Source organism: Meriones unguiculatus, chromosome 6, assembly GCF_030254825.1.
Source record: "Meriones unguiculatus strain TT.TT164.6M chromosome 6, Bangor_MerUng_6.1, whole genome shotgun sequence".
NCBI classification, from domain to species: Eukaryota; Metazoa; Chordata; class Mammalia; order Rodentia; family Muridae; genus Meriones; species Meriones unguiculatus.
Window position 1 is genome coordinate 96,969,380 of NC_083354.1, and position 23,479 is coordinate 96,992,858.

At 40.1% G+C, this 23,479-nt stretch overlaps 1 protein-coding gene across 7 annotated transcripts; it reads right to left on the reverse strand.

The window, feature by feature from the left end:
* Positions 1–279: 279 nt before the first annotated feature.
* On the reverse strand, positions 280–21,486 carry Ca13 (carbonic anhydrase 13). Of its 7 annotated transcripts, XM_060385756.1 has the most exons (10): positions 21,344–21,486; positions 21,186–21,240; positions 17,234–17,431; positions 13,924–14,042; positions 13,212–13,265; positions 9,022–9,117; positions 7,004–7,066; positions 6,209–6,364; positions 6,075–6,091; positions 280–825 (listed from the first exon to the last, which is right to left on the reverse strand). In XM_060385756.1, exons 1-10 carry the CDS (start codon positions 21,377–21,379, stop codon positions 765–767), a joined length of 855 nt encoding a protein of 284 aa, XP_060241739.1. In that variant the 5' UTR covers positions 21,380–21,486; the 3' UTR covers positions 280–764. The 7 variants fall into 7 exon arrangements, with proteins under 7 accessions (XP_060241739.1, XP_060241738.1, XP_060241741.1 ...); XM_060385755.1 differs by lacking the exon at positions 6,075–6,091 and having other exon boundaries at positions 21,344–21,480; XM_060385758.1 differs by lacking the exons at positions 6,075–6,091; positions 13,212–13,265 and having other exon boundaries at positions 21,344–21,476.
* Positions 21,487–23,479: the final 1,993 nt, after the last annotated feature.

Below are 23,479 nucleotides of genomic sequence, written 5' to 3' on the forward strand. Positions count from 1 at the left end.
GGGCAGTTCTGCTGCAGGGGTACTAGGTAAGCTTCCGGTCTAAAATGTATTTATGCCATGAGCCAACCACCATTGCCATGAAATCCATCACTCATCACCTAGGTGGTCATTAGCATTCTTAGATGAATATATTACCTGAAATGCCTTAAATAGCTGTTCATAACCTGAGGGAGTCTTCATAAAACTGTAGGTTACTTTGATCAGAGTCATGGGCACATTATTCTATCCTAATCCTTGTATGTCTTGTGTCATACACTATATTACAACACACAATGAGAATCTGAGAAAAAAAATGTATTAAAGGAAACATATACTCTTGATTAATCAGGATAATATCAAAACTGTAAGAACTGATTATTTAGAAATTCATACCATTTCAAAGTGAATTTTAAGTTTTTACCAAACACTATTAAATGAGATAGGGTCAGCCAAAGGCTACAACAAGGTTGAGGTTTGTCATAAAGGCTGAAGCAGATGTACTCTGTGGTTTTAATATGCATTCAACAGTGTTTACTGATTGGACATGCTTTGGTGAAAATCTAGGCGTGAGGAGCTAGGTTATGTCAGACCGCTGGTTTTCTTTGTGGTGCAGAAGCCGCTGGGAAAGCATAAACCTGAAAGTCTAGAAAAGCCATCAGTAGGAACGTCTGAGCTGTTTTATGGGTGACCTCTGTGTTCCCGGAGGGGCTGACCCACTGCTGGCTGCTAATGAAAAGATGCTCTCACTCTTCGGCCCTTCAAAGGCTGTGGCGGACGGTGATTGCTTAACAGAAAAGCCGCAGCCTCACCCTCAGCTGTGCACAAGAGCCTTCGGAATCTGGCCAGCTGTTGAAAATTAGAGCAGAATTAATTTCACTAGAGAAAGTCTCGCCAATCTTAACGAAGTGTATGGAAAAGGTAAAAGAGTTAAATAGTCTTTCCTCTCCCCGCAACTAAAAATATTGCAATGTAAAATTTCTAAATTACTAGGGGCTGAAGATTTGACTCAGCAGTTAAGAGCACTAACTGCTCTTCCTAAAGGACCTGGGTTCAATTACCAGCACCCACACGGCAGCTCGCAACTTTCCATAACTCTTCTTCCAGGAGTTTTACACCCTCGTGTAGGTACATAAAATGTACATAACACCATAAAGTGTACATAAAATAAATATAAATAAAAATTTTTAAAAATTTCTAAATTATAGGCCACAGATCATCAAGAATTGTTCTGTTAGATATTCCTCGGTATATAAATAATGATGAATCCAAAATCAAGTACAGAAACATTCTTCACTTGAAGATCAAAGCTGTAAAAGTGGGATGTGCTCTACATAGACCCACTGGGATTTGCAGAATGGTTTTCCACATGTCCCCTCTCACAACACACATATGACATATTTTATTACAAAAATTTGCTCAAACATACCTGATGTTTGAAGTCTGGTTTTTCCACATACCGCATGCTATAAGCATATTTGCATGTCAATAAACATAACTTCACGCACTACTTGTAATTGCTGCAAAGTTCTATACACATATTGTCTGTTGTAAATGTGATTTATGAAATGCCAGTAATTTGGAGAAGTTTAGTATTGTCTGCTAATTTTTAGCAAAAGTCTACAGTGATAAAATAAATATTGGCTAAATTCCCTGAATAATCTTGGCCTCAGGAGGTCTACAAAAATACACTGCCTACTAGAACAAAGTTTGCTGTTTCTTTTCATTTTTGCAGTGTTTTGATGAAGACAAACTAGTAAACTGTTAGGTGGAGAGCCTTTGTTCTCCACCCATTTTTAGTTTGCTAATCCCAGAGCCATGTCAGCTAAGCTTCCATTCTCTTTCATTTCTTGTACAGTATCAACCAGGAGGGAGGCAGAGGAGAGACAGACTCTCACCACTCACACAGTAGTTTAAAACCATGGCCTGTGGACACAGAGTCATCCACTCAGAATCAGATCTGTGTTTTCACAAATGAAATTCTCTCCTCTTCTTAAAGATCCCAGACAGGGGTATGAGGAAACAAATGATTACAACTTATGAATAGTCATTTTCATTAGAGTAGATCACTCTAGTTGAAAACAGATAAGACTTATGAGAAAGAGTCCTTGATGAAATCCAGTGTCAGAGGGTAATGTCACCCTGGCCATAACCCAAGTCATGGTGATGGTGTTGAGAATGCAGTTCAACCTCAGCATTGAATCTGTGAGCCTCTCAGGACAACATGCCTCCCCAGTGATGTCACTGATTGCTCAGAAGACCTGTCTTTCGTTTACATACACACACTCACAGACACAGACACACACACAGAGACACACAGACACACAGACACACACACACACACACACATTCAGTTCCTCTAGAAGCTCGTTATAGATCCCCACTTCTGTATCTCTTTATCCTCACCAGTGTAGAACTGCATCTTACTGTAGAACTCTCTTCTGCCAGCTTGTTCATTTGTTAATAGTCCTAAGTCTGTCTTCGTACTCTCCCCATCACCTGGCCCAGCCAGGTAGGATGTGCCAAGCCCTGCTGAGGTTAGTTTCTTTTGGCTTCATGACCTACCTGGCTGGCTAAGATATTTTATCTCCTCGTGTAGGCACAGGCTCATTCAGGCAGAAAACATGCCCCCTTTCACAAGGCTGACTCAGCACCCACCCATTCTTGGCAGGGACATCTCGGTACCTCCTGGAGGCTGAGGTGGGTGTGACCTGCTTTGCAGGCTTTCTGGGCTCCAACACTAACATCTTTGCTTCCTTGAACAGCAACTCCAGCAAGATGAAGTCCTTTTTTTTTTTTTTTTTTTTTTTTTTTGCGCAAAGTCCTCTAAGTAATTTCATGTCACACTTGTACTCAGCCATGTTTAAGAACTCTCCACTGCCTGCCAAGGTTGAGTAATAATCAACATGAGCTCTCTTCTGGAACATAGGGAGACAGACACTGTGCTTAAGTGCTTTACACCACAAGATTTAATTTAATCCCTCAAATGACTTATCGACAATGTACTTACCCTGTCTTAGTAATGATAATCTCAAGGGACAGCTGGAAAGTTTTAACAAATAAGTCAGCTAAATCATGAATGAGCCACAGAAGTAAATTGCATTTCTATCTTTACAATTTTTTTTACTTTAATCTGTTTTCCCTAGTTTTATTGTGGAAACATTAATAAAGTAACATGGATGTTTCAATCACCAATATATAGTTAGATCTCAATCCATACTCCCACCCAGTCTCTCTCTTCAATCCAGATGACTTTGAGCCAAATTCTGGACATTGTATAATTTCAGTATAAATATTTCAGAATGTAGCTTCAAAAATCAGTAACCACCACTGTTTGTATTAGATAAGCTTTATATTTTAGGAATAACTGAGATTTTCAGATCTACTGCAAAGAGACTACAAGTATTTCCCACCTAACCCAGACTCAGTTTTCCTATGAACCACATCTTACATTATATGGCAAACTTTCCATAATTGTTGGTCGCATATCAACATGGCATCATTGACTAATTTCTCCTTTACTCAAATGGCCTTTGTTTGTGCCTAATAATGACTTGTCCCTTTGCTTCTTCTGTTTTGCAGCACTAAGGACTGAACCCAAAGTGGTTCGGGACACTAGACAAGTGCTCTACCGCCACAGAGCCAAATTCCCGTCCACTTCTTTGACCTTTCTTGTTATTTTTCTCAGTCTCCTTTTGCTTTTGACAACCTTCACATCTTGGAAGTCATCCTCATTCACTATTTCACGGCATGGCCTCTTATGGGGCTTCATCTCAGAGTTTTCTTTCCTCATGATTAAGTTTCAATTGGATTTTTAAAATATTCTTTTCTTCATTCCTTAAATCTTAATAGTGATTTGAGTGGTTATTAAATATCTCCCTCAGTCTGGTTAAGAATGAAATAGCTGACAGTGTCCCAGCTGCAGTCAATTAAGTTAATGTTTCAGAAGAAACTGCCAATCCATGGGGGATGTACTATTAAGCTATTCTTTCACATACTTGCATGCATGAAAAGTCGCCTTAACAATTTTAGTTCAACAAGCCTCAAATAAAACCCAGCAGTGAATCCACAGTTGAGGCAATTATAATCCTTAACTTTGTAGGGAGTTACTTTAGTAAGGTTGATTTTATTCTTTTTAAAGAACTAAATTGTGTATTTTGATAATGTTTTCTTCTAAATCACCCACCGATTGGATAAAAACAATAGCAATAATAAAAAGCTATTTCCCAAGTGTCTAAAGAATAAAGATGTTCTTGAACTATGAAAAGAAACATTATCCACTTGCCATGAGCAAGTTTGAAGCTATCATACCTAAGTTAGTGAAGATTAACAAATGAGCAAAAGTAAACAACTAGCAAGTGAAAGGAAGAAAATCAACTCTCTCAGGCCACTGAATCAGTATCAGGCCATTATTTTTTTCTTATTAGGTGAACAAAATTTATAGGGCTCCTGGATTTTTAATGTTTATTTACTCATTCATTTAATGTATATGAGTGTTTTGTTTGCTCATATGTCTGTGCACAACTCACATGCCTGGCTCCCACGAAAGCCAGAGGAGGGCACTGGACTCCTGGGATGGGAATTACAGACCATGTGAGCTTCTCTGTTGGTATTGCAGCCAGTACTCTTAAGTGCTTAGCCATGTTTCCAGCCCCGGAGCCCTGGATTTTATCCAAATGTTTATGAAGTATTTTAATAACTATGCACTAAGCAGTTATTTGTCTATAACCCTAAGTATAAAGGCAATGAGGGAGAGCGCTCAGCAAAACTTCAGTGCTCACCCCAACAGAAACCTTGTCCTGAGATGACTATGGAAATGTAAGCCAGACTTAAATTGAGGAGGTAAAGTGAAGAATGCACAGACACATACACAGGCCTAGGTGTGGTAACTCACTACAAAAATAACTAGACTCCATGCTTTGAAGACTACAGTGCCTAATTCTAAAAAGCTGAACAGACACAAGACACTATCTGCTAAGAAACTCAATATTCAGGAACACATTTCTAAGGACTTAGGACATCCTTAAATTCTAGATCCTGTGGCCTACTCTGAGGGCTCAACAATCATATATAACAGAAGAATGAGGCCTGGGGTGCAGCTCAGTGACCAAGTGCTTCGCATGAGCAAGGCCCTGTGTTTTATCCCCATCACTTTGAAAGATAAACAAAAATATACAAAGAAAAACATCTGAGTAAATGCTCTACCAAGGAGGGCACAGCTGGCTGGAGCCTCTTAGCAGCATTCTGTCAGGCAGTACCACAAAAGTTTTGTCAACAAAAGCCAAAAGTCAACGTTCATTATGGCAGTAGAAACCCTTGACAAGAGAGCTACCATCTTGAAGGTTAAAGTATGTTTCCTCTTCTCCAAGCAACTAGCCATGCACGTTTCTCAGGGAGCTGTGCCTAGCCCTGATGTCAGTGTTCTGAATCTGTGGAAGCAGCAGTCTAGGGACCAAGGAGGGAGGAGAGGGGTGCCTTTTTTGAGACACCTTTCTACTAGCTGTCCTCTCTGTATCTGTTTGTTTCTATCCCAAATGAATCAAACAAACAAAAACAAAAACAAATAATAATCAGGGCTTTAAAATGATGTTTTATACTCAAAAAGACTTTAACCAGTGGTTCTCAACCTTCCTAATGCTGAAACCCTTTAATACAGTTCCTCATGTTGTATTGACCTCCCCGACCATGACCTTATTTTTGTTGCTACTTCATAACTGTAATTTTGCTACTGTTATAAATTGTTATGTAAATATCTACTGTGCAGATATCAGATATGTGCCCCCCCATGGGGTCACAATGCACAGGTTGAGAACCACTTAAAGTTTAAGCACGTAACATTTCTGCAGTTATTAAAGTAAAAGTTATACAGAAGGTCAATAAAGACATCAAAACCAGGGTCTAGAGGGATAGCTCAGAGGTTAAGAGATCAAAACCATGTGCCTCCAATGGTGACACATACCTGTAATCCTAGCACCTGGAAGTTTGAAGCAGAAAGATCCCAATTTCAAGGCTAAGCTAGGCTATGTAGAATGATCTGATGGAATGAAAGAAAGAAGGGAGAAAGGGAAAGAGAGAGGAAGTGGGGATGCAAATCTTACCTAGTCCAACCATTCACCTAATTAATAAAAGAAAATGTCAGACTTCAAAATATGGCAGAAATAAAAACAGTGTTAAAAATGATTTAGAAGTTTCCTCTGATAACAACACCATCAACTTCGAAGAATTAACTTACCTGTTGAGAGCTTATATTTATAGGTTGCTTTAAAACAATCCATGTGACACTTTCAAGAAGAGGTGGAACTGTCAGAGAACCAGGGTATGTCCAGTAGTCCCAGGATGGTGGAAGCAGAGACAACGGGTCAAAATTTGTGAATCGGGTTTGTTTCCCCTAGGGAGAAAGAAAAAGAGGATTGTTACAGATTACAAAGGAGATAGCTACACACACACACACACACACACACACACACACACACATTCACTGTGTAATTACTATCATCCATTAATATTTTAGAAAAACAAATTTCTGCCTAATCCAGAAAAGGTCAGATAAAGTAGTGAATTCTATAAATTTATTTAAGAAGGAAAAGAAAATCAGGTATAATGACATATACTTATAGTCCTAGCAGTCAAGAGGTAGAAAAAGGGGGAATCATGAGTTCAAAGTCAGCCTGGGCTCCAAAAGGAGTAACAGACTAGTATGAAATTATAGAGAATTTCTGAATCAGAAAAAAATTATTTTACATAAATAGTCTTTTAAATAAGTTCTAATTTGTCTTCTTTATAAAAGTATGATATTAGAACTTAAATCTGCATTGATTTATTGGTGATATTTTAGATATCAGGCTCTTTACAACTTTGAAAAGATAAGTGAAAGTAAATTATTTCTGCAGTATTGGTCTGGTAAGTTGAAACTTGCTTCAAAGAATGTAGGATATGCTGTGTCTACTGAGTAGGACTTCAAAAGAAGATAAAAGAATTCAGGAGAGAAGAAAGCCAATAGTCATTAATTAATAGTAATTAATTTTACCTTCTCCTTAATGGAATCTAAAATGTCAATGATCTTTTGCAGTTGAAGATTGTGCTCCCCAATCTAAAAATGTGAAATTTCAACACATAAATAGCTACAGGAGTAAGTCATAACACACACAGACAAGCACTTTATTTCAATCATTACATTTTGATTATTTCCTAAAAGCCAGAATAGGCTCAACGCCTGCAGCAACTGTTGTACAGCAAAGTTCTCTTCTATTTGTAGTAAGAATTCTGGAATTTCAGTTCATAAAAAAAAAAAAACAAAAAAAAACACAGAAATATTGTAAGAATATGTTTTCATTTTAATCCCAGGTGAGGAAATACGTAGCTGCTTTGCAGCAGCAGACTGTGATTTGCCTCATGCTTTAGCAGGGCCATGATTTTGCCAACTGTGGATAATTTTTGTGAGTGTGTGACATTTGCAATTCTGGGAGCTTTTCAGAGGATGTATACATGCTTGAGCCCCCATAGGGGAGTGGATGGTTGGCAGTTGGACGCCATTAATTGCTGTGGGTTGCCATTGGCTTTGGTTTGTTAAGTCATTATACACAAAGAAGAAACAACAAGAAAAAAAAAAACTAGATATTCTGACAGTGAAGATCAAACTTGCCCCCAAGAAACTCTACTCTCCTAATCAGCAGTAAGTAGTCTAATGATAAATTTTCCCCCTTTCTCCTCTATCCTTTCTTTTCTCCTGTCTACTGTCAGGGGGTTAAAAGGATGGGAAAGAGTGGAGAAGGGTGGAAGAAGAAAAAGAAACCCACAAAGTAGTAAAAGTCCAGCCATCTCTATCTGACAAGCTGATTGTGCCAGTAGAGTCTAAAACCAAATAATATTACAGGGATTCTAGACTGTATATTCAGGTTGTTTCCAAAGCTGGTAGTAATAGCTTCACATGTACCAATTGTATATAAAAGTTTTGTTTTATATTTATTTATTTGTGTGTGTGTGTGTGTGTGTGTGTGTGTGTGTATCAGTCATATATATGTGGACGCCCAAGAAGGCCAGAAGAGGGCATTGTGTTCTCTAGAGCTGCAATTCCAGGCCCTGGTGAGCAATCTGAATAGAGTCTGAACTCGGATCCCCTGGAAAAGCCACAAGCACGCTTACCTCTTGAACACTCTGAACTGGTTAACTTGGGAGAAACCCTGCTCAGGAAAGTGACTGTTAAGCCAGCTGTGACATTCACATACAGACAGACTGGGTTGCTACCAGATCTTTCAGGAAATCTTAAATCTCCTACTTGCAGCCTAAAGTTACTTGAAGTCACAAATCAAGGGGCTCTATCCTGATGAGCATCCTAAACACACAAATACATAAAATTTATGCCTTTCATTACTAGGAGTATTTTCAATCTATCGAAGGATTTAAAACCCTATAAGATTCAAGAATCTTCTCTTGTCATTCCTAGATCCTGTTCCTACTACCCTGACTTCATGGATAAAGTCCTAGTTGCCTCTGCTTCCCACATCACTCCCAGTCTCTGCCTCGCAGCCCCACCCATTTCACAAGTTACAACACCACACAGATAATGAGGCATGGAAAAAGTGCACACCCTGTAAGAAACTGTCCCCAGGTGTGATGGCAGGACTTGCCTGTTCACACACACATATTAGAATAGGAGAAGCACAGTCCTCTTTTTTTTTTTTTCTTTCAAAAACAACCTGATCAGTTTTTCTGAGATGATTTGCCAATGTGGTCAAGCAAGTGCCTCAAGAATCAGGAGACTGAATTTTCCTCTAAGGGCTCTAAGTGTTGAAATCAAGAACCAGTAGAACCTAGATTTCTTCTTAGGATTTCACCAGTTACTTCTGTTGCTATTTTTGCTGATGAAGCAGTTGCTACTCACATACAAATCCTCAACTGGCAATTTGAAAAATAATTTGACCCTGTTCCCAAACTATTATAAAACTTTTTACTTCAAAAGGAAAATACTAGTTTAGAACTAGTTTGCTATTTAAAACTAGTTGAATGTCGTGTTATTTAAAATAAAATGAAACAGTGGATTCTCACCTGTAGAAATACTCCCAGGACAGCCAACCCATCCGACTCATGAGCTGCCTCTACAAAACTGGGGTATTTATCTGAATTCCAGTGGACAACATGGAGCTGGAAAGAAAACACACAACATAGTTCAAACATTTGCATAAGCATATCAAGCTAAGCATTGATGTCAGTGTCTAGTGCTGAGCCCTTAATTGCAGAAGGAATTCTTCATGCAGACCTTGAATTTATCCTCCCAATTTAATCTTAAAAATGAGACCAGAAGGAATATGTGTCAGATTCCAGCTGCTCACAGAGCCCACTGATGTGCCTGGGCTCCACAGGTGGGAGAAGTCAACTTCCTATAAAGTGGCTCCTGAGAATAACAAGGTTGCTTCTGAAACTGACCTGTTAGATGTTCATCATTGTAGTTTCACGTTTTGTGGCTGGGAAATTTGCATTACCATATGATAAACTATTTTAGAACTAGATAAATGTTTTTTTGGTGATAAATATTTTTGTTGTTAGATTATTTGTTTTGTTAAATGATAATTGCATACATTGTGTAGTAGTGTTCTGATGTAGGCAATATTGCCACGATTGTATTGAGCTGACTGACACACACAGTTTACATTTACAGCCTTATGTAAATACATTCCAGTCTTTCCAAGAGCAAGTTATGATGGGGAAAGAGAGATTTTGTGCCAAAGAATAAAAGGTGTTTGAGCATAAAGAGAAAGGGGCAGCTGGTGCTAGCAGGAGGAAGAGAGAAGTGAAAGAACTTGAGACTCTTGAAAAGACTCCACCTAGTTTGCAACTTAATTCTCACACAGTAGACATTTGCAAATCCCAAAGAAAATGAACACATTAGACTGTATAATCAGTAAAGTATCCCAAACACAGAGAAATACGACAGTAACGATGCTGACTACCAAAAGACAGAGAGAAGCCAAAGGGCAATCAACATGCCATGCCAAAAGACTTAGTTCCTATCATAAATGATAAAGGCCAGGCCATGTTGTTATAGGCAGGGACCTGATGATAGCAGCGACCACCTCAGAAAAGAATCCTTATGGATATGTTTGGCAGTTCAGGAAAAGGGCCAGTCATTCAGCCTTCATACTCAAATCACCCTCACATCCAATTGTCACAGAGAATTTAGTATATTCAAATAAATACTTTCATCTTCATCCTTCAAACACCACATTTTATAGGCAACTATTATGGGGAGTTTATGGTTAGATAAGAATTATCACTGACAGTCGACTATAAAACTATAAAATAATGCAACAATCATGTATAATCAAGGGATACAAAGGGATATCCAGATAGAAATATACAAAGGTAGATTCTGTATCATGTTCCAAGTTGGTGTGAGATAGCTGGGGGAGGAAAGAACCCTGAAAACACTGAATGATGAAACAAGGCTCACAGGGCTTAGAAAAGATAAAGAACGTTCCACTGTGGGGATGGGCCGATGAGGGTGCTGAAGTTGTTTCAAATGGCTCTGTGCCAATTACAACAACTCCTTAAATAGCTTGCTTAGTGAGAAACAGCATCAAAGGGTTAGGAACACAACTGGTTAGAAAATGAGTGAGTAAATACAGAGAAGGAAATCTCTTCTGTAGACAACCTTTTGCTGGCTAAACAACTGTATGAAATATGATCAGAAACCAGAGTGAGAAAAATCTGTTTTTAAAACATCCTCTTCTCTCCCACATAGCTTTATAATACCTTCACAGAGGAACTGGTATCACTTTTATATATTGAGATGGTTTTTTTGCATTAAAAGTAAACAAATTAACAAACGAATACTTCCTGAATAACAGGGACCTTAATTTGAGGTGATGATAAGAAACTAGCTCTCACAATAATCAGAATAAGATTCTTCCCACAGGGCCATAGTAGCTCATACCTTTTATCCAAGCAATTGAGTGCTAGCAGAGACAGGTAGATTCTGTAAGTTTTAGGCCACCCTAGTCTATACAGTGAGTCTCAGACCAGACAGAGCTATATTGTGAGACTCTGTTTAAGAATATAACAAAAAGATTCTTTCTTATTGGTAAAGTCATTTCTAAATAATAGTACTGTTTAACTTTGGCATTTTTTAAACTGAATGTTTGTGATATGCAAAATATGCTGCCAAGTGCTATAACAAAAATCTACCATGACTGAAGACATCTCATTTATGCTTCTTTTGCATTAATGTGTCAACTTTCATCTTTCCTGAGATAATTAGCTTATAAGTAGAAAAGTCTTATTCTGGTTCCTGGTTTCAAAGGTTCATGATCATGTAATGCTGGGCTTTCTGGTCTGTGGCAAAGATGCATATCTCAGCTCCAATGCCTGGGAGAGCAAAACTCATCACCAGGAAGCAAAAGAGGCACGCGAAGGCACAAGGTCCCACTACCTGCCAAAGGCACACTGCTAATGACCTAAGGACTTCTTCTAAGGCCACTCCTCTCTAAAGGTTCACCAATCGCTCAATAACACACTCCTGAGGAGGAAGCCTTTGATACACAGGCTTATGGGGGATAGTTCTGACCCAACAAAAATTGTTTCCACAGACTATTAACCTAGTCTTTAGATTTGCACGTGCATCGGTTCCTTTCTGTTGCTGTGATAAGGCACCATGACTAAGGCAAGTTACAGAAAATGTGTTAAGGCTCCAGAGGGTTTGAGACCGTGATGGTGGGGAAGCATGGCACGCAGACACTAGGCATGATGGCTGAAGCAGGAAGCTAAGAGCTCATATCTTGAACCACAATCACAAAGCAGAGGAGTAAATACTGAATATGGCAAGAGGCTTTGAAACCTCAAAGTCTGTCCTCAGTGACACATTTCTCCCAGCAGGGCTGCACCTCCTAGACCTTTCCAAACAGTGTCACCAACAGGGGACCAAGTGCTCAAATACATGAGCCTATGGAGGCCATGCCCCTTCAAACCACCATTGCATGTCTTGATATAAAATTTTTCAGGATCAGGTTTCTTTAACCTCTCTCTAAAATGCCACAAATCACAGTTGAAACATAACATGTTCATGTTACAATTTAAAGTGTCTTTGTTTTCTTTTGTTTCTTTTTCATAATGGGACATACCAACTACAGCTATGTCTTTAAACAAAGGTGCCTAGGAAAGCTAATTAACACAGTGGAGCTCTTTCTACTGCTGAGCAGGAAGAGGTTTTCCTGAACCTTAGGCCAAATATGACTGTCTCCCAGATGTTAGCATCTTTAGCACTGACGTCCTCTTTAAAGTTCAGGTTGGTATCCACAGCCTGCTGGAGCTCAACACCCATGGTACAGGCAAGTCCCACTGGCACGGCCTATCAAGTATGCCATAGAGCTCTCCAGCACCATCACACTCCTGCCAGATTACCGCTGCTGCTCCCCTCAACTCCTCACAGTCATCTGCTTTGTCTCCCTCCTTCAACATTTGCCCCACAACAGAATGTGGCCCACTTGGCCGTCAGACATGTTTTAGAGACTAGAAAACAGAACAAGCCATTGCTCTGTAGAACAGTGCCCACCCCTCTTCCTCTCTTACCAGTCAGTCCCAGTCCTATAAAGGGAAGCCTATCTCTCCCTGAGCATGCTGACCTCATTCCTACTGCACAGCACTTTTCTTTGCTATTGCCCTTCCCTGGAAAGCACTCCAAGTCTATATTTTCCTCACAGTGTTTTCTCCTTGTCCTTTTGGCTCAACTTACATGCCATCTTGAAGAAGACTTTCCCTACCCCGTGACCACTCTTCAGATCACCCACTATCACTATTGCCAGAGGACTGAGCAGCTATCACGTCATTCCTCTCCCCCGAGGACAGAGCAGGTACTACAGAAAGGGACATGTTAGATGGCCTCAAAGGCCAGGTATCCATACAAACAATAAAACTGGAAAAGAAGTTCCTTTTGTTGGATTTTCTGGACAGCGGGCTATCCTAGGTATCTAACCATATCTCAGAAAGTATGAGAAGATGAAGGGAATCTGTAAGGACTGGTAACTGTCCAGTCTTGCCTAGGAAAAAAAAAAAAATCACAAGCCGAGACTGTTTCACTCAGTCTTCACTGAGGCATGGAAGATTTGGCTTTCATCTCTGGGTGAAGTTCAGTGCTATTTAATGGCATGAAAATGAGGTATATCACAGTCTGTCATTGAAGCAGAAGATTAGAATAGGTAGGGAATTCCTAGAGAATGCAGTTATAACAAAAAGTAGTCCCTTACCCGCAAAATGCAAACAAGACAATGACCATTAAGTTCCTGCTGTCTCCTGATGTTCTGAATAGTGAGAAGAGGTTGCATTAGATACCCAAAAATACAATCTGGAGTTTGTGTCTTTACAGTTTATTCCTAAGCACCATAGCTGTCATGTATAGAGTACGAGCTTTATTTATTTCTCATGATTTGGATCTGGATCAAATATGTACAAAGCTGAACATAATACAAATATTTTGCTTCTCTCTGGCCTTTCAAAAATTCCAACAGAAAAAATTTAATGTCACCTTCAATGAACCCATCATAATTCTTCCTAGATGGATAAATAACTTACTCTTTCCTGATCTCTGATTTACCACTGCTCCCACTCCAACAAACACTTCTTGATATTTTTGGTGTTATTGCTATTTGGTTTTATTTTATCAGATGGAATCTTGTCATATATTCTAGGCTGCTGGGCTGAAAGTTCTGATCCTGATGCCTCTGCTTCCCCAATGCTGGGATTACGGGCATGTGACACCATGTTAAACTCAGTTTGCTCATTTCTAAACATATAAGAAATACTGAGCTCTCGGGGCTAGTTTAAGGCTATGAAAGGCACATTTGGAGCTGTCATGTTGGGTGAATGGAGCTTTCCCAGACACTGAGATGCCTAAGCAGCTGAGGATGTCCTGGGCCATGGAAGACTTCCCCTTTGCAGTGGGCACTGTGAGCAGCTTACCTCTGCGGCATACCTCACTCCATCTACCACGTGCTCAGAGCCATGATCATCTGCTGACCCCCAGTGCAGGTGGAACTGCCGCAGCCTGTAGCTTCCAGTGAGAGGACCTCCACGCAGAACTAAATGCCGACACATTTTAAAGGGGTATCAAAATAAATAAATAACATATTTAGGTATCCCATCAAAACCCAGAGCCTCCCCCTGAACCACTAAGCACATTGCTGTCCTTACAAATGTGTCATTCAGTTTCTAAGAGGGATACATATAGGAGGAATGAAAACAAAACACTGGAAACAGAGGCCTCCATGTAGTGTGTTATGGAAAACTTGGGAAGTCATAACTCACCCACAGAAAGCAAAGAGAAACTATTTGAATTCCCAAAAGTGAAAATCCACTCTGTTTAACTGGGAGCAGGCCAGACTTTCTGAATAAGAATTTGAAATACAAAAAGGGTTCATTGTGAGCTTGGGAGAGCTGGACAGGTTATATGATTAGATACAGGCTTTTTGGGCTATCTGGATGGCCAGGGTGTGGACTTTCTATGTCTGTGTGGTCTTGGACAAACACTACCTTCTAAGCTATCACTTATATGTCTAACTACTGGAAAAAATGATGCAACCTCGTTAAGACTACTGTGAAAATAGAAGAAATACGATATGCAAAACACTTTCTAATGTCTGGCACATAACAGCATTGTGGATGCGCTACCCATTGCTACCATGTACGGTTGTTGCTATAAGCATGAAGAATGGCACATCTGCTGTGCTAAGAGGCTGTATTTGTGAGGAAACATAAAATGCAGGAAAAAGTTAATTTTCTTTAAATTCAAGATGTCTTTGTCACTTTGATGAAGTATATTTCAGAGTTTTCCATCAGCAAATATCATCTCTGAGATTATGATAATAAAATTTTATCACAAGTATATAAAAAACACACTTTAATACAAAAGAGTCCTAAACTACGCATGGTGGCACACACCTGTAACCTCAGCACCCTGAGCTATCCAGTGAGTAAAAAGTGCAACAAACTAAAGAAAAGGAAAAGAAGGGAGGAAAGAAAGGGAGGGAAAGGCGGGGGAAGAAAGGGGAGTCCTAAACTCTTTCTACCTAATTCTGTTGGTTGCTGCAGCTTGTATGCTGGCTGAACACACCATAATAATCACTAAACTCCAACATACAACAGAATTGTGTTAGAAGGAGTAGACACAGACTTAACAACAGATATTTAAATTACTCTTCAGAGTCGTATATTTCAAAATGTATCCACCTTTATAAAGAAAATTTTCTTTATAATGCAGAAAAGCGGTGTGGGAGGAGTGACTTAAAAGTTAAGACTCAAATTCAGGTCTCAGCACTCATGCTAGGTGGCAGGCAGCTCCAAGGGAGGAGCTTTTCTAGCCTTTTCTAGCCTCCATTAGCACCCAAATGCATGTCGGGCACACACACAGAGAAATATATACACACAAACACACGCATACACACACACAAACACACACATAAATACAAATAATTTTTAAATGATAATACCAAAAGGTAGCTATTTTCAAAGCACTGTCAACAATAATAACAAAAAAAAGACCAACATTTAGATCAGTCTGTGGGCTTGCTCTTATATTACTCTGTGAAACACATTCCTTCTTTAGCTTCTTGCACTGGTTTGCACGTATATGAAAGCAGAGACTGGGATCCTGCTTTTACAACCATGTACCATTAGTAACTGCCAGAGAAGATGCACAAATATCTGATGAATAAATGGATAAGATAGTTGATTTGTCTTCAAACAGTTTCACCAAGATTCCCCTCAGTGACGCCAGTAATGTTCATTTGCACAGCCTGCATTGACTGAAAACGGAATGGCATCTAAAGGAAAGTACTCAAGGGCTCTATTGTACTTTTCTTCCTTGCTGTTGCATAACAGAATCTGAGCTGGGCGAAAAGTCATTCCCTTGCAGATAGAAAGGAGATTAGAGTGCTTGAGTAATCAATGTGGAATTGACTTTGGGAGGAAAGTCAGGCAAGCTGGCTCTGGAGAAAGAAAGTGATACAAAAAACACACATTGTTAGAGAGACATCCAAGAATAATCACTGTAGAGGTCACTGTTTAAGTTGGGTTAGCAGTGGCGTGGATTGTTTTACAGGTTACATATCCAGACTGGACAGGTCAGTATTTCAGCGAATGCCTAATTGTGGAGAGGACTGTCCTGTTGAATGGTACTCTTCCAAAAGAATCAGGTCAGGAAAAAGCAAGCTTAAAGCATCTAGGTTTTTAGGGTCCGTAATAAACAGCTAATCCATGGTACATGATTAATAATGGCAATTTTGCTTGTAAGAAAACAAGAAAGTTTTGTGACCTCAGTTTCTTCAAACTATTGTTCTTGAAATTCGTTCTGTGCTTCCCCCAGGTGTAGTGAATAGGAGCTAGCTTACTTCAGATTACTCGTTATTGCTTGCTGCCATTATCCTCTATATGACTCTATGGAAAAACATGTTTTTTGCCAAGTGAGGCTTGCCTATCACGTGTGACTTGCCCTTGTGATTGGACACTTCACACATGTGACTCCACTTAACCTGCAGAGTATAAGTTGACTGATGCTCTACATAAAGTTGGCTCTTTCATGGCTCTTTCAGTTTCTTAGTCTGCCTCATTTATTAGCTCCATTCTCCCGGGTCCTACCACCAACTACAGTGATAAGAACCTCAGAAGTGAAGGAATTCCAGGTGTGGTCCACAGTGGTAGACAACAATAATTAATTTTAATGAAAATGATTTTGTGTTTTCACATGACCAATTTTAATTTCATTTTCAATCCCAGGTCAGTAAATAATAAACTATTGTCTCCATTTTATTCTTTAAAACAAGTAATGATTTCTCCAAAGCCATACCTGCTATTATTTACTGCTGTTTAGAATTTCTAAAAAGAAATCTCTTCCAAATAAATCACTAATGTAAGAAGTCAAGAGATTCCAACCTGGCAACCTGTTTTAACCTGGCAGTTAAAACACAGTGTGGGAAGTTCTGAATGGAAGCATCCTAGAACACCACAGGAACCAGTCAGGTGAAATTACTATTAAACTCCAATGTTTTTATTATTAAGTAATAACAACCTAAGACCAACTTTAAAATATCATCCAAAATTCTTTTTTTTCTACACATTTTCTCTGTTATTTCATGGTAATATTATCTTAAGGTCCAAATATATAACATTTAAATTGACATGGAAAAATATGTTTCAATTTTGAAATTTTTAGAATGAAAAAAAAAAAGAATAAATCTAACCATCCAAAGTCTTACAACAAATAAAGAGAGCCAACCTGATTTGTCCTCTGTGTCGTCAAAGTCAACATTGAAGGAATGGCCACTATTGCTGATGATTTTAGCTGAGGTAGGATCATACTTGATACTGAGAGGCCGGAGTGTGGAGTCATATTTTACTTCTTTGGTTTTAATCTCAATCGGAGACTGCTGATCACCATCAGCAATGGGGAAAAATTCATTCCAGTGAATAGGACCTGAAATGCATAGGACCAAAAGGAAAGGGCTAAGTAAGTTCTTCATTCAACAAGTTAATTTGGTAACAAGATGCAAGAAAGACAACTCCATGGAAGTCCTTGGAGTACAAACATGAGGGTGAAAGTGTGGACCCTCGTCATCCACATTAATGCCAGGTGAGTGTGACAGCTCATTGCAATCCAGCACTTAGGGGAGATAAGGTGTGAACTAGAGGCTGAGGGTATCCAGAGAAAGCTGGGTAGTCAGACTAACAGAATCAATGAATTCTAGGTTCACAGAGAGCCCCTGCTTCAATGCATAAAGTGGTAGAAAGCAAAAGAGAAAGATAACCAAGGTCCATCTCTAGCCTCCACATACATCGGAACACAAAAAAATGCTTATACATACAAGCATGCCACCCACTCACAGATACTGCCCACCCCAGAAAAAAAAAAAAAAAGATTAGTAAGATTAGTAAGATAGTAAGATGCTCACTGTCAGAACCCTAGTTCTATATTTTAACCAAGACTAGTGGATTTTGAGGTATGAGAAACATTTTATTTGCTTTAATTTGTTTTCAGAATTAAGGTGTGCCTTACAGGTGAAAGTATTTACATTTTATAAAGTACTTCCCAAATGTACCGAAGCAGGAAACTAAAACAAAAGTACAATTCACTGCTGCAAACAAAGAAATTCCAACTCAAAACCAAGACTGTTCCTGGCTGCTCCCAACACTAAGAACTTTACAGAGTAGAGAGACACAAGAGACAATGTTAAGCATCAAAGAAGGAAGTCATTCTAAAGATGGTGCCTGCCATTTTTGCTAGTTACACCACTCGCAGACACCCTCCAGTGTCACTCAGCCCAGCTCAAGTACCTGTGATGTGCAACCAGTTCACCCAAGACACACGCAATGTTACACAGAGAATCCAAACATGCCTATGCCGTGTCAGAAGATAGAACTCTGTTGCTCACATTGTCTCTAGAAAAAAGGCGAGTCATGAACACACGGTAACACATTCAGCCTAAAACGCATCCTTCTGTGAATCGGATACTTTGGACTGTAGCGATTTTGCATTAAAAATCATCAAAAGACACTGTAGAAAGGACATTACATTTTCTTATTAGATAAAAAAAAAGTGATCTTAGAGCTGGGTGTGGTGGTGCATGCCTCTATTTGAGAGGCAGAGGCAGGTGGATTGCTGTGAGTTCTAGGACAGTCTGGTCTATAAAGTGAGTCCAAGACAGCCAAGAACTGCAAAGAAACCCTGTCATAAATAAACAAACAAACAAATAAATAAATAGAAGAAGAGGAGGAGGAGGAAGAAAGTGCTCTTAAAGAGCACTTCTGCGTGAGTACTCTTTCTAGTCACAATGTTGTATTCTTATTGAAAACAAATCTTTCTCTTTCATGACCACTACAGATAGTTAATCTAACAAGCACCAGAGTTCAGACATGAAATGCATGTGTAGCTGGTCTTTGCTACTTCGTTCATTCTTCTTTTTCCCACCATTTATCACCCCTTATCCCCAGTTTCACCCCTATCACTGGATAGGAGAGAAAGAAGGCTAGAGGACAGAAAGAGATCCTTGAATCTAATTTCTTTCCTTTTCTTTTTCTTTGGGCATGACTGCTGACAAACTGCAACCAAGCCCCCTGAACAACCACCAACCACCAACCCAGGAATGGAGTTCTCATGAAGAAAAAAAAAAAGCTCCAAGTCTCCATGGACCCAGGCCAGGTCAGGTTGGGTCATATAGGTCATATAGGAGGTGGAGAACACAGAAAAAGGGCTCACAGGCTTCAAGGGGCAAGGCTCTAAGGCTCCACAGAGCCTGCCTGGTTCTGGTTGGACCAGGTCTGTTCCTCTTCAATGCCAGTAATAAATAATCATCTTCTCATCTTAAGAACCAGAGTAACTGGAACTGAGGTCTTGTGGAGAAAAACCATTTTTTTTTTTTTTTAACTTTGAAAATCCATGGATCTTGTACAGGTTGCTCAGGTACTTGACAAGGGATAAAGCATCTTCTCCCCTTCAGGACTCTAGCATTTATATGCCCTCTGAAAAGTTCCCAGAATTCCAAATGTCAGAAGAAAAAAAATATATCTGCAGCTGGCAAACCCGAGCGACTGCTAGAGCACGAGGCGAATCATAGTCAGCTGCTAAGGACAGTCTCAGGCAGCCCCACATCCCCACGCCGGGGATTAAAACAAGAACACCTTCTTATAATATTTCTGTGTCTTTTAAAAGAAACCAAAATTCCAGAGTTCTCCTTACATGCATGTGTCACAACATGCAAACATTTCTACAATGGGCAAGGGGATGCTTCCTCATTTTAAAAAATGAATAAAAGGTAGAATGACTCCTCCTTAATGCCCTCTCTAAGGTGAATTTTTTAATTTTATGGGGAAGAATTGTGTTGAAATCAGAACTTTTTCTATCTGTTAGGGCACACCCACAACCTACTGGCCAACACAACCTTCTCCCTAACCGCAGTGAGGGCACACCCACTAGCGCCTAATAACTGCCAATAACCACAATAAAATGACACTGTCAGAGATAAAAATATATATATAAAATAAAATGTGTTAAGATTGCCTTTCAAAAACACAAACTAACAGGTAGTAAAATGTATGATTATTATCGTGGCCTCGGTCAAAAAGGCACTCACCCAAATTATAAGCTTCATTATTGGAATTCTAGTCTTTCTCCGATGCCATTTTAAAGGCAACATTAGTCATAACAATCTTAAGCAAGCTGCAGTGAGAAATAAAATTTTTCCAAACAAGTCTAAGCTATAGAGTAAGACCCTGTCTCAAAACACAAAAGGGAAAAAAATAAATAAAAGGAAAAAAAAACTCTCAGTAAACTTCCTTAAAATATACTGCAGAATACTATCCAATAACATAGTTTCTGATATTATCAGTGACAAACCCCATTTTGAAAGGCTTCTATCAATGCATTCCTGGTTTCTCTGCAATTCTTTTGAATGATCACTTGAAGCAATCAGTTCAGTCGACAAACGAGAAGAATGTTCTATCTCTAATACGTTTACCATAGGAAGATAAGAACATACCTCATTGTATGATTATCGGTAAATACAACATGTTAGAATTTCTACAATCGTTTGCTAAAACTTGGTCTCTGAAAAGGAAGACTGAAGAACAAGCCCCAAGTAAGCTTCAAGTCAGTATGCAAATTACAAGTTACTAGGATTGCTCGGAGGGCTTCTGGAAGGTGTCCCGTGACTCAGTGATCAGTGCTCCTGCCTCGCTCAAGTTGTCTCTGCTTCCTTACAAATGTGTCATCTGACTTCTGAGCTCTCGGGCTTTCTCCGGACAGCGGTGAACTTTCTGAGTGAATGAACCGAACACCCCCGTCCGCTCCAGAGAGAGCAGGCGGGGACCGGACCCAAGGTCCCCAATCCACCCACCGGACTCAGAGCTCCCGCCCGCGCCCACCGCCCCCGCTGGAGCCCGCGCTCACCGTTGTGCTCTCCGTATCCCCAGCTCAGCCTCGCCATGGTCCTCCGTGGAGAGCCGCGGACCCTCTGGCAGGGCGCCCGCGTCAAGGAGCTGGGCGGGCCCAGCGGGTGGAGGGCGGGGCCGCCCGCACCCCGAACCCGGGAACCCGAAACCCGAGGGCACGGTCGTCACCCACAGGGGGCGCGCGCAAAGGGCCGTGGGCCCTGCTGCTAGAAGGATTTCCAAAGGGGATTTCCTGTCTTCTGGGACGTGAAAACTCCAGAAAGGCTCTTCTGGAAATGACTCACCCAGGCCGGAGCTGCTGGCTGGAGGTGGAAATCTTGACGGGGAAAGGCAGGGGACCTTGAAGAAGGTGGCAGTGGTGATTATACACGCACACACATCAATGCTGATAGGGGTGATAACCACCACTTAAAATAACAACTACTAGTTATGAAGTGCTCACCTCCCGGGCCAGCCCTCCCTGCGCCCACAGCTCCATCCTTTGCACTCTGCATTACTCATTTCTCTGCTTCCTTTTTGCTGACTCCAGCATCTTGCAGGCTCGGCCCTGGATAGAAGAAACCAAACTCCCCTCTGACAGTGCAAGAAGGAAGGTGTTCAGAAGGGATGAATGTTCTGGGCTTCTGCTGAACAGGAAACGCTCTGTGACCTTCGAAAATTGGTAGCGTTCTAGCTACCGGAGGGTTTGAACTGTGCGATCAGTTTCCAGTGTTGTTTAGTGATTGATTAGTGATTGATGTGGGAGGGCCACATCATGTTCACCAGCTCATGTGAACATCTTCTTGGTCGACAGGAGCCTGCCATTAAAACATGACAAATGACTTTTTAAATACCATCTCATTCTTTCCTTGCTATTCACGGAGCTGGTGTATGAAATAGGAATCCAAGTCACGGGAGAGCTGTTCGGTAACCAGTGCAAAATACACATTATATTAAATAATAATCTATTTAACTATTGCGTATTAATGCCCCCCCCCCATTAAATACCCCAGACTGCATGCAGCCTGCGCCTCAACATAAAAAGCAGCAAAACAATATTTCAGTGTAGAAATAAGCTTAACATTCCACCTGAATGTCAGCAAAGTACTGGCCTTGGTTTTTTGTTATTTGGGTTTTGGGTTTTGGGTTGTTTTTTTTTTTCTCCATTTCCTGGAAGAAGAATTGAGTTCAATTATGGTAATAACTCAGTAAGTGTAAACATTTTAAGAATAAATTTTAACTCATGTATAAATAAATATGTATAAATAAAATATTAAAATGTTCACTTTTATCACAAAGGAATACACACAGTTTGGGCAGGCCTGTGAGATGGCTCAGCACTGCCCTTCCAGCCTGACCAGCTCAACTTCTGAATCTACTCAGAAGTGGAAGGAGAGAACCGATTCCACAAAGCTGTTCTCTGACATCCACATGCATGCCCTGCCATGCAAGTAGCAGCACACACACACATGTACACACACACACACACACACACACACACACACAATATTACATTCATATATATATATATATATATATATATATATATATTAGGGCTGGAGAGACGACTCGGTGGCTAAGGGCACCTTTGGCTCTTGCAGAGAATTGAGACTCATTCCTTAGCATCCACATGGTGGCTCACAACTATAGACACTAGTTTTTAAATTCTATTTTATTTTGGGTTATTTACTTTCTCTACCTCCCTTCTCCTCCCCAGTCCCTATTGACATGCCAACACTAGCTGGGAGAGAAAAAAAGGTTGCTGGAGAAAGGGGCATAGACCTCATTACTTCTCCTGGTTGCTTAGAGTCAATGGGCTCTTTGGGGGCAATACCAATCTCCATAGTCAGGATATCAAGAGCAACTGAAGCCTTCTTTCTCTGTCCACCAAGCCACCACCTTGAACTGTCTCTCTCTGTCCTCTCCAAACTGCTACCACCACCAAGAGTCTCTCTCTTCCTCTGTCCTCCAAGCTGCCACACTTTCTATGTCTAGGCTCCTGGATGTATACCCCTCAGAGTCCTCAGAATTAAACTGCAGCTGGCAAAGACCATGCCTCTCTCTGTACCACATGATACAGGCTGTTGCCAGCTGGCAAAGACCACGCCCCACACAAGGCAATTATCAGCTGTAGACAAACTAAAGCCCAAATGAAAATCCCACACTTGGAATTAAAAAAAGAAAATGTTTACAAATAACTGAGTTTTTAAAGAAAGCAAAACTTCTATTACCCACAGCCATCTATAGCTCTAGTTCTGTGGTATCTGATACCCTCTCTAGAGCTCTGTGGACAGCAGGCATATACATAGTGCCCATACATACATAGAGGCAAAACACTCATATGCAGAAAATAAATAAAGCTAAAAAAATTAAAACAACATACATACATTATTTCCTCAGTACATATAGGATTTTTAGCAGACACCAGCATATTTTCATATAAACTACACACAATCTCCCATATATTTTAAATAATTTCTAGTTTCTTTATAATGTCTAATACATGTTAACATTTTGTAAATGATTGTTAGGGTTTTTTTAAGGGATTAATGAAAGGGGGGAAGCCTTTATATGTTTTGTTCAGGTACAATTATTTTTT